This window comes from Nannobrachium achirus (genome assembly GCF_963921795.1).
Source record: "Nannobrachium achirus genome assembly, chromosome: 15".
Classification (NCBI taxonomy): Eukaryota; Metazoa; Chordata; class Actinopteri; order Myctophiformes; family Myctophidae; genus Nannobrachium; species Nannobrachium achirus.
This window is the reverse complement of record NC_137822.1, coordinates 33,469,456-33,482,122: the sequence shown is the minus strand read 5'-3', so window position 1 is coordinate 33,482,122 and position 12,667 is coordinate 33,469,456. Positions and strand designations below refer to the sequence as shown.

The 12,667-nt window shown below is 43.5% G+C and overlaps 1 protein-coding gene across 1 annotated transcript in view; it reads right to left on the bottom strand.

The window, feature by feature from the left end:
• Positions 1-11,098, bottom strand: part of stxbp1a (syntaxin binding protein 1a) — a gene marked incomplete at its 5' end in the record, with an annotated part of 43,235 nt that extends 32,137 nt beyond the window's left edge. Inside the window, one exon of the mRNA XM_080742443.1 lies at positions 11,062-11,098. Within this exon, the coding sequence (XP_080598569.1) occupies positions 11,062-11,098 (37 nt within the window). The remainder of the gene's footprint in view (positions 1-11,061) is intronic.
• Positions 11,099-12,667: the final 1,569 nt, after the last annotated feature.

The window sequence follows — 12,667 nt, the reverse complement described above, 5'->3', positions numbered from 1 at the left end:
CAATCCTACAGAACTTCGAAGATACTGATTACTGAACACGCTTTTTATCGTGATTTTAAAAGGGATTTATGAGCCATGAAAAACGTTACGCACACGATTTGTTTGAAAAGCAGAATTTCCCAGTTCAAAACGGCCTCTATGTCATGATAATGCCACAGTCCGAAGAGAATAATCCTATCCACTCTCGACCGGGGATTAACGGCTATGTTTGTGCCATGGCGCTGATATTAGCTTGATCTGTGTACTGGTCATCTGGCTGTAGTATTAGAATAAATCCATTTAGGGTGAATTGCTGCTTAACATCCAGTTGTAAAGCACTAAGCCCGTCACAGCAGGATAAAACCTGGGGCTACAGAAACGCTGGTAGATTATGACAGATTAAAGAGGACTTGAATGAAAAAGGATGTTGTGGAGACTAGGAAGGGCATTTAAACAAGCAGAGGGATTTGTTCCATTTATCTGATCTGATCTGGATCACTGTGTGTGTGTGTGTGTGTGTGTGTGTGTGTGTGTGTGTGCGTGCGTGCGTGCGTGCGTGCGTGCGTGCGTGCGTGCGTGCGTGCGTGCGTGCGTGCGTGCGTGCGTGCGTGCGTGCGTGCGTGCGTGCGTGTGCGTTTGTGCGTGCGTGCGTGCGTGCGTGCGTGCGTGCATGCGTGTGTGTGCCAGTCAGACAAACAGACAGAACATTTTTAGAGGAATAATATGTGTGAAAGTATTCTACCAGTGGTTCTCCAAGTGGACCCCAAGGTGTTTCCAAGGGGTCCCCAGGAACATTTATAAATGTAACATCATAGGCTATATTCAAAACATCTTCAATAACTCAATATTAACATCACAATATATTATATTTTAACAACGCAAATCTTGCATGGGGATCCCTGGCACAAAATATTATCAGACGGGGATCCTTTGGGGGTCCTCGGCATGAAAAGGGTTGAGAACCACAATTCTAGACACAGCCATGATCGAGTCAGACAGTGTCTTTGAGACTGCTCTCCTGAGGGAGACACACAGGATCTTGAAATAGAACGTGGACGTCATCGTTGTCGGGTGGGAAACCTGTATGTCGTTTTGTATTTATCATTTTAAAAATGATTTAAACTAGTGAAAATAGCCATCTACAAGCACACAGCGCCTTGCTGTATTTCCACTAGTACTGCGAGGCACACAACGCCTCGCAATATTTTACTCGTTTTGTGCGACAATCTTGTATGATGAAGCAGGGCTTTGCACACAAATTTGAAAATTGGAGATACAAGGTTTCTGCCCGACAGTGACAATGTCTTTCACAAATGGTGACTCCCTGATTCAGTACCGTTCCATTTCCAGCCCCTCCCATTGCTATACTGTAGGACAGTGGTTCTCAAAGTGAGGGGGTCCCCAGCTAAATTATTGATAGTCAGGAGGAACCAAATAGACCCTTATACAGGTCTGTAACTCTGAGAGAACAAATGAAGCCAAATGGACCTGGGTCCATTTTGTACACTCTCAGAGTTATGGCCTAATGTAGTCCTTGAACTACTGTGTGGACAGGGGAAACATTTCAACTAAAATGCCTGTCATGTAGCCTTCATAAGAGCAACAACCTTTTGAACACATTATCACTCCAATCTTTGCTCTGGACCAGAGCGTCCGCCAAATGAATACATTGTAAATAGTATGTTTCAAAGATGCAAGGTTGTCCATGAACAAATTAACTTCTTAGAAGACACAAGATAAAATAACACTCCGGATTTTACAGTGTGAGGGTGGGATATCCGTCATTCGTTTCCCCTTTCATTGCTGACCTGTTTCCACTTCTTTGCCCCTATCATCCTTTTCCTGCTAGAGGTCGTGAGGTGGCTTTTGGACTTAATTGTTGATTTAACTCTGGGAGTGTACACATGGTTGTCTCACACCATTCCATAATGTATCTTTCTTCAGTGTGCATTTATATAAAAAAAAAATGGATAATGTCAGTGTCATCAGCTGATGACTCTGGTTTGATTCCAACTGGCTGCAGGTTGGTCCTGTCTAAATAAAGCGCAAACTGGTTAAAAATAATCTTAAAAAATACAATTAACTAGAAGCAGTGCTCTTCCGAGCACAGGTCTCCACCAGGCCACACAAATCGGCCTGTTATAGCGCCACCATGAGGCTGATTTAAAAAATGTGGGGCAGAGGTTCTGAATTAGCATCCAGGGAGTGTGTGTGCTCAGTTTGGCAGCGATCGGGCCAACGGCGCCGGAGATTAGCTGGTAACAACCAGGCCACACAAATCGGCCTGTTATAGCGCCACCATGAGGCTGATTTGAAAAATGTGGGGCAGAGGTTCTAGATTGGCATCCAGGGAGTGTGTGTGCTCAGTTTGGCAGCGATCGGGCCAACGGTGACTGAGATTAGCTGCTCACAAACTGCGAGGACGGACGCACGCACGCACGGACGGACGGACGCACGGACGGACGGACGGACGGACGGACGGAGGGGAAAACATACTCTCCCTCAGCCTTCGGCTGGTGGAGACAATAATAAATGTAGAAAGCTTAGTGTGCCACACACATGCCACACAGGTTTATGTGGCATGGGTGGCATGCGTGCCCGTGCCGCCCACACACAAACCAGTCTGACATAAGAAACAGGGGCCAGAATAAACACACTATGACCAGCTGTGTCAACCAGCTTAACACACAGAAAACCACACAACCACAGACAAACACTGGAGACAACAAAGCACAGAAACGCACAAACACAGAGGGATAGTGCATGCATGAACACATACTGTAACACACACAACACACACACACACACACACACACACACACACACACACACACACACACACACACACACACACACACACACACACACACACACTTGCAGTAGACCCACGGCATACAAGGGTGTTTCCCAATTAAGTGTCCTTCAAGCTGGCCATAATGACATTAACGTTACATCAGTGCACAATAGCTGATCTACAAGCTCACGGCCCGCCGCACTGCAACGGGTTGTGAGCTTGTAGTTTGGCTATTATCAGTCGAAGAGCAACTACTGTGCATATAAACCAGGCTTTAGTGTCTGTCAGGAGGCAGTGAGCTATGTTATGTCACATTGCTCATTGCTCCTTCACAGCTCTGCACAGACTCCATGCATCCTTGACCCTAAACATGCACATGATCCAGCGATGCAATGCAATGTTGACAGAGTCTTCCTTATTGGCATCATGGCCCCTTCCCTAGGGGTGGCTTCACCTATGACTATGTGACCCATTTCTTTTTCTCCTCTGGATCTCAGCGTCACAACAGTGAGTGCAACACCAACACGGATCTTAAAGAGACAGTGAGCTAGTTCGGTGGAGTTCGGTATAATGAATAAGGCTCGGTCATTGAGCGCGTACAAGACAGGCCTGGAATTTTGTCATTTTAGATGCAAGACCACTTGGCCGTTGGTGTTGTCAAGGGCAGCAAAAAAAGCCATCAACTAAAATTATGATTTTAAACAGCAGAAATATAGTTAATTGAATATACGGTTTGTGGGTGGTTTCATTTTTAACAGTAATCAGTGTAATGCTTTTGCATTTCACAAAATCAATGTTATTTACAAATTACAAATATTTGTACAAACTCCTGAGTCCTGGGTCAAAAGTTCATACACATTCAACCCTAGACTATTCAGAGTTACTGGACTCCTTTGAAGATGCGGGTGGGGAGTGAGGAGGGGAAATTCAGAATCTAAACAAAAGACCCTGGTGTCTGAAAACTGGAAATCAGCCACTTTGGCCACAGAGCATATCATTGTTTGAGGGAAGGGGGGCATAGCAGATCTACAAGCTCATAACGTATGGACATTTTTGGCCAAGAGATTTGATGAGCGTGAGCTAAATACTGTACTAGCAGACCTAGTCCAATCTTTGGGGAGGAGCCAAACAGAGTTCCTTACCAATCAATTTAGATCAGATTTAATGGTAGAACAAATATTAATGCTTTGGAGAAGCGCAGAGTGCAAAAAATACCAAACATTTCACGGTTAAGCTTCAAAAAGATATTAAACAAACTAACACAATATTTCTGTAGTACAGTGAAGTATAATACAGGGCTAAAGCAGTCAGACGTACAAAAACGTATTCGATTTTTTTCATGTTGATAAATGAAAAATATATTATCAAAACCTGATCCTCGATTATTTGATTAGTCTACATGATGAGCAACATTGAGCCAGTTAGAGGTTCTAAATGTCGGTTTCAATATATTTTCAGTTAAATGCCCTGCCCTAATCCAAAGCATCCAAGTTCAACTGAAGGAGAGTGTCTAAACATTTTTAGAGCTATATACTGTATTAATGTCCAGGAATAGATAGTTTAGAATGCGTTAGGGGTACTGATTCCTCGGAGAGACAGTGGCTATCAAACTTTTTAATGTCAAGGACCCACAAATGAATATAATGTATTCGGTTGCAGAACACTATCTGAAAATATGCTGTGCCAGGGATCCTCTTACAAGATCTTTGTTCAAATGTTTCCAAAATATATTTTTTTATTTTCAGGTCAGCCTGCAGTTACTCTAGTCTCAATCTGGCTAGCCATCGTCAAAAGAAAAAGTTCCTTTCAGAGAGTCTGTTCTTGAGAGATTACTCTAGTCTAGACCACAAAAACTAACAGCCCAGGCAGATCTCAGGACTAGTGGTTAGAATGAATGAATGAATTACTGTAGTGGCCTTGCCTTCTTCTACGGTAGCATCCATCTTATTATAGGTCTGAGAGGACTGAGGCTACTGGTATTTCACTCTGTGTGTGTGTGTGTGTGTGTGTGTGTGTGTGTGTGTGTGTGTGCGTGCGTGCGTGCGTGCGTGCGTGCGTGCGTGCGTGCGTGCGTGCGTGCGTGCGTGCGTGCGTGCGTGCGTGCGTGTGCAAGGGAGTGAGAGTTAAAGAGAGATGGAGCTCTCACGTAATTCTGCCTACGAGAAGCGTGGGGGGGAAGTGAAGGGGGAAGTATGAGCCAGCTCTGACACAGCACTCTTCCCTCAGTAAGAACAACAGAACGTAACCCTGTATTCAGGAGGCCTATTTTAGCAAGCCCATTAGGTAATGTACTGCCCCCAGAGAGTATACTGTATCTGTATACTATATCGTCGTTGTCGGGTGGAAACCTTGTATGTCCAAAACCGTTGGTTTTGCACTTATCATTTTAAAAATGATTTAAACTAGTGAAAACAGCCGATCTACAAGCACACAACGCGAGGCGTTGTGTGCTTGTAGATCTTCTGTTTTCACTACTTTTGTGCGACGGCCTTGTTGATGAAGCAGGGCTTTACTTCACGAAAAAATGTACATATTTGAAACTTGGAGATACAAGGTTTCTGCCCGACAGCAACGATATATATATACAGCACAGAGTGTGAGAGTAAGCTTGCACGTACTGTATAGGTGTGTGTGTGTACAGTATGTGTAGCCTACATATTCGTCTTTGACGGGGTAGAAACCTCCTATGTCCAAAACTGTTACTTTTCAGAAGATCCAAATGCAGTTTTTCCTAATAAACACACACGTCTTTCACTTTTACTTACAGTATTAGAAAAATGTAAAATAGCAAAAATGGCACACACGCACACTGGCAACGTGTCGTGAGCTTGTAGATCTGCTTTTTTTGCCACTTTTGCGTGACACTGTCTGTAGTATGATGAAGTAGCAGGGCAAATCCTTTATAAACAAGCTAAAAGTTGAAGGTTTCTGCTTGACAGCAACGACATAACGGTACTTACGGTAGGCCTACACCAGTGCGCGCGCTTGTGTGTGCATATACCGGTACATGCATGTGTGCCAACAGTGGCAGCGGGGCTGCAGGCACTGCGTCACACAATAAGCCCAGATGAGTGTGATGCTCTGGCCGAGCAATGCTTCCAAGGTCGCACGCGCGTGCGTGCCTGCCGTGCATGCATGCGTGTGTGTGCGTGCGTCTGGCTCTGGACAGAGAAGTGACTGCAGTGGAACTTAGGTGCTATTCGAGGTAGTGAAGGATTTTTGAGCGGTGCTAACCGCTCCTATAGACCGCTTTTTTACCAAAACTATGATGTCACAAATGATGATGACATGAGTTCGCTAGACCAATGAAACACTTCGATTCTGTTGATCTGTCCATGATGTCATAGTCACAGAGGCACTCGATTGGTTCACCCTGATTTAGAACGCGTTTAGGCCGCGTAAAATACGTCATAACACGGTTAGGCCGCATAAAATACGTCATAACGCGTTTAGGCCGCGTAAAATACGTCATAAAAAATTATTGAGCGGTGCTAACCTTGAATTTCAAAATTATATTAGATGAATATCACTTATAAGCGATAAAATAACCACACTTTTAGACAGACTGTGGAAAATCTTACAGGTTATAAATGATAGGCAGCTAATACAAGTTTAAAATACAAATGAACAGACTTTGAAAAACTAAAATATTCATCTTCTGGCCTCTTCTCGCCTCTCTGGAGGCCTCTCTGGAGGTCAATAAGGTCACTTATCATTACACTATGACACTCTTACAAGCTAATCCGTAGCTTGGTCAACTAACTGATGAGAAATGACAATAAAGACTTATATAGTCTGAGCAGACCTCTAGACTGACATCATACACAACAAAAAGAATATTGCCATGCATGCCTATCAACACTGATTTGCGCAGAAATTAGTTTGCACCGCTCACTTCGCACTGGTGCGATTTTTTCCCCTACTATAAACTGCCCCCTCTCTTTGTCTTCATCAGCTGTCTGTCTGTCCCTCTCTCTCTTTCTCCCCCTGTCCTTCCTGGAGTGCTATATACAGTATAGCAGTGATTTCAGCATTCTTTTCCATTTCAAGGACCCCCAGTTTGATATGAATTAGGCCACAGACCCAATCAATTGATCATTTATCACTCTGGGTCAATACACTGATCAATAAATACATTGTAAAATCCTCAGTGTTTATTTAACTCTGTAGAGTGTACAAATTGAACCAAATGGGGTCCATCTGGTTCCATTTGTTTTGGTTCGATTTGGGGAATGGTGGTCCCTGCACACGATGATGAGAAACAGTGCTAATAGGCAGAAGGGATTACTTACAGACAAACACTGTACTTGTAGGTATAGTATTGTTAGCTCTATGACACGGTACTACAGTTAACTGACTAGTAGCTAACACTAGTCTCTCCTGATGCCAGTTAGCATTTGAGCTGTTCTCATTGTTGCTATTCCACAGTATGTTGACAGCAGAGCCAGTGAAAAAAGTACATCATGACAATATATATATATATATATATATATATATATATATATATATATATATATATATATATATATATATATATATATATATACATAATTAAAAAAAAGAACATGGCTAACATCCTGACAGGCTAGTAGTGATGACTAATTCTTTTTTATCAAAAATGTACAGTAAAATCAAGTGGATAGTAAAATAGATGGGAATCAATGGTTACGGACTAATAATTAATGACTTGAATTGACTGGGGTAAAAATAGGCAATCTACAAGCTCACAATCTGTGGCACTGTGAGCTTGTAGATTTGCTATTTTCACTGAATGTTCATTGTTCACCTACATATAGGCCAGAAAAAGAACACTATGTTTCAAGTGGTTAAAGAACTGGATGATGTGAGAACATGCTTACCACTCCAGACCAGACTGACTTACAGTAACATGTTATAGTAGAAAAAATCACACCCGTGTGAACTGAGCGGTGGGTGTGTGTGTGTGTGTGTGTGTGTGTGTGTGTGTGTGTGTGTGTGTGTGTGTGTGTGTGTGTGTGTGTGTGTGTGTGTGTGTGTGCGTGCGTGTGCGCGTGTGTGTGAGAGAGAGAGAGAGAGAGAATATTGCAGTTGATGCTCAGACTAGACTCAAGAGCACCCTCTCTGGTCACTGAGTGGTAGTTCAGGCTACATACACACATACATACATACATACATACATACATACACGGATACACGGATACACACACGGCCATGCTATGGAGCGGTCTACCACCGCTCAAAAACTTGATGTAGGCCTATAGGAGAGACAATACATTTTTACAATCATGATCATTCACAAAATAAATCACCACCAAATCAAGTCTTATTGGATGTGGGAATGTGGCCACCACATCATTCTACTGATGCAATAATTCTCCTTGCCACCCTGGCCTTATTTTCCCTCTCGTTGCTCCCTGGAATTGATGCTCATACAGTCGTAAAGAGGAGGGAGAAGCACTATGCCGCCCATCCCCCTCCAACCTGGCCGCCTTGCAGAGAGAACCCATGGTGGTGTGCTTCCTCCCTGCATCCCCCCATACACACACACACACACACACACACACACACACACACACACACACACACACACACACACACACACACACACACACACACACACACACACACACACAGTAAACCACTGGTTCCCAAACACTGGGTCGGGACCCATTTGTGGGTCGTGCATGGACATTTACTGAATTTCCCCCTTGGGATAATAAAGGTATCTATCTATCTATTTTTATGGGTCCCTTTATTTTTTGTTTCCTATTTGGGGTTTTTAATTATTATTATTTCAAAACATTTCCAAATTATATTTTTTGGGTGGGTGATTTCATGGAGAAATAAAGGAAAAATCAAATAAATTCCATGAATTAGAAAACCAAATGTTTAAGAAGTAGTGAAAATAGCCGATCTACAAGCTCACAACGCGGCGCGAAGCGTCGCGTTGTGAGCTTGTAGATCTGCTGTTTTCACTAGTTTGGGTCCTGGGCAAACATAAAAGTTTTGGAACCACTGCAGTAAACCCATCCCAACCAATACGCCAAGCATCACCTCAGTCAAACAGAGAGCAGGTGCTGCCTTGCCTTTAGGTTACCGTTGGGACAAGGCCCTCATCTGTTCACCTCTGAGATCATTCCAGACAATACTGGTCAGAAAATCCACCTTTCCTTTCACCAAACTAGGATTATGTAACCAGTTTAAGGCCAGTGTATGCATTACAAGGTCTGGCTATTGAAGTGGAAAGCTGTGTTTGCACATCACATCATGATAAGCTATGATGAAGCTTGACAACGATAAGGCTATAATCTAATAGGCTACATATAGTCTATGGTAGTCTAAATATACGTGTATAATATGGTTTACTCATGCTCATTACAAGGATTTAGCCGTTTTACCGTCTAAATTCAAGTAGGCTACATACAGATACCGGTTTGCATTAAAAAACATGGGAACAGGAATTAATAATCAACTAGCCCAGTGGTTTTCAACCAGTGGTCCGGGGACCACCAGTGGTTCCAGGTGGTCCCCAGCTAAATGATGGACAGTTGGTAACCAAATGGACCCTTATAGATCTTAACCTCTTGAGAGTGTAAAATGAAGGGTCCATTTGGATTCATTTTACGCTCTCCAGAGTTAGTAAACATCTGCATTACTCAATTTACAAGAACTCTACACAATTAGAGAATGTAGATCTTTATTTTTATTTTGATCAACGTTTGTCTGTTATCTCTGAATGGAATAGTGGACAAAATCTTATCCAACGATAAAAGAATCTTCTACATTTTGGGTCTGAGAGAGGCTGAATCTCATCAAGTGGTGGTCCGTGGCTCAAATGCTGAATAGATAATGGAACTTGGCATGAAACAGGTTGAAAACCACTGAACTATAGCCCATGTTCACAGCATGTGGTAAACATTAATGAATTAGTGACTACTACCATACAAATGAAATGCCCCCCCCTCCCCCCCTTTATCTACCACCCTCCATTTTTATGGCATCACATCTGTCACCAGCAGCTCCAGCTGCACCCAGTTGACCCTAGTACACAGCATTGATGAGGCAAGGAGAATTGGTGCATCTCAACACACAAGGCCTCCCTTCACAAGCACACCAATGCATTACGTGCAGCTATAACTATAACACCATGGCCAGCAGCCTCCCAAAATCAGGCGTCGGGGTGTCAGTAAGTGCTTATAATGATGCAGCTTCATTGGTGCAAATTAAATAAAGAGCATGGCGATTGAAGGGCAGAAAAGCGACGGATGATGGAATCCCTTCTTCGGTGTAGTTTCTGGATGGTGTGTGTGTGGTGGTGGACATGGTGGTAGGCTATTAGCTCACACACACTAAATGCGGATTTTCATCTGTGGGGCCTATTATTCTATAGACAACTTTCTAATATTGTGAGGACAACGTGCGCCATTACAACGAACGGGATCGAACTGAACCATTACATTATTTTAGACATCCTATCTACAGTAGGCTTAGCATAAGGCCGTTCGTTCATCGTTCAGCTTGCCTAGGATCGGATGGTGATGTTTTACGCAACGAATTCTATCAGTGATCCATCATAGGGGGGAGGCAGCTTAATCTGGGGAATCGAAACGGCGTGTGGGCAACGCGCCTGATGGGTGAAAACAGATAGGCTATACAGGCCAGGCTATACAGGCCTATATTGTATTACAAATAAATATCACTGACATTATATCACATAGGCCCTTTGTTAGCCGATGTGCGCTATCCGCAGAACGTCTTGGGTCAATATGGTCAGATAATCAATAATTAGCCTATAATAATAGGCTATTTATGATACAGAATAGGCTATTTTCATTACAATATGCCTATGGCTCAATACATGGTCGTTTCTGTATTTGCCTCACGCAAGGAGGAACGGTTACACCTTCCCTGCATGGGAAGATGCTCTAATCTTTCATTGGCGATTACACCGCAAAGCGATCAAAATACTATATGCTGCATTGCTGCCCAGGTCATATTCCACACGAAAACAGGCTGTAGTATCCGCACCGCTGAGGTAAAGTAGTAGCGTTCATAATCTATATGACAATAGTGAGTTTATAACGCTGCCTGCCTGTTACAGTAGGCTAGTCTACCATCATCTGCTCAAATGGCCATCCGCATCCTCCTTGAGGAGGGGGGAGACGCAGCTGCACACAGACACGCACGGACGCGCGCAGCAGCACGCACACACACATCTACCATCCTATCCTAGTACCAATTCCCAACGTTTCACGATAAAGATAACGGTGAAGATAACTGTGTTTTAAAATAAGAAACAGAATGCTTACTTTCGCCGACCACCGCCTTTAATCCAATGGGTGCCATGATGATGCTGCTGTGTGTCTGACGGTCTCTCTCTCTCTTTCTGTCTCTCTCCTGCGGTGTGTCTGTAGCCCACACCACTATGTACCCTCTACTGCGGATCAGCCTCCAATTGGAGCGCTGGAGAATTCACCCCCATTGCCTGGAGGGACGACGGTGAAGCTGCTGCGATTGGCTAGATTCTTCACCCCATAACCTGCGAGGGAAGACAGTCTCGCTACGATTGGCTGAGTCTTCTTCACCCCATAGCCCGGAGGTTGTGTGCGTGCCCTCATCTCATCTCATCCATCATCCATCCATCCATCCCTGATCCTCCCTTGCTCCCACACAGTCCCTCAACCTTTTCGGACCAGTTACGCATACCTGGTACCCATATATGGAGATCCATGTACTGTATATGGAAATATGCTGTGAGAGCCCAAACATGCTTACTCAGTTCGTTATGTGCAAGGCCTTAGGTTTTCTATGACATCTGACATCATACCCTTTTCTTTTCTTTTTTTTTTTACATTTGTTTATTGGGTTTTTTAACAAGCATTCATTGTATGAATCAACAGTGTTTTAACAATGGTTTATATATCCCCATTATCGCAAAAACATCTTAATTATATATCCTTTTCTCCCCCCCCTCCCCCAAACAAGAAAAAGAAAAAGAAAAAAAAAAAAAAACACTGACATCATACCCTTTTATGCCCATACATGGAGATCCGTCTGTAGAACCAGCCGCGCAGATATGGGCCTTGGCCATCTGTCTTGGCCATATATGGATTCTGTTTGTGTGGTATGTGGCCGATGCCTCGCCCTCCATATGGGCATTCCCATATGAAGTCCTGTTAGATATGGGCTTAATATTGATGACACCACGGAACATATATGGGCATAATAGGGATAGTGTGCCATCACAGTGAAGATGTCAGAGCGCCAAACCCATTCTGTCCCCTGGCACCCAGCAAACTCATAGACCTGTGATATCACAGTGATGTGTCATGGGGAACCACAGTGTCAGGCATGAGCTACAAAGATACGCACATACGTGGACAATATGTGCCGGTTTTCATAGTTAACAGCGACCTATGGTCGCAATCATCAGTTCTCAAAATGGGTATGTTAAACCAGTGAGAAAATACACTATGACTATTGTATCATAGGTTTCACACTTTCCACTCAAGTTATTTTAGCAGTTAATTGTTGAATTATAGGCTACTCAAATGGGAGGTTGCTAGATTAATAGTATCAAATTTGGGGTCCTTGACAGACAGATGGATTGATAGGCTATCTATAGATCTTTATTAGTCCCGTGGGGGTAATTCAGTTGGTTCATCATGGCAGCTATTCCATGGTTTGAGTTCCAGCCCCTTTGGGCAGCTGGTTTGTGCTCAGGCAATCACTTTCACTACCTAGCAGCCCTGGTGTCCCAAGGAAGGTAGTGGTTCTCATTCTCAAAGTGGGGTCCAGCCAGGGACCCCCAGGGGTCCTTGAGGGGTTCCAGGGGATCCCCAGCAAAATTACTTAATATCATCAAAAATACGTTTAGCCACTTGAACCTATTTTATTATAGGCTTTTCAAAAATA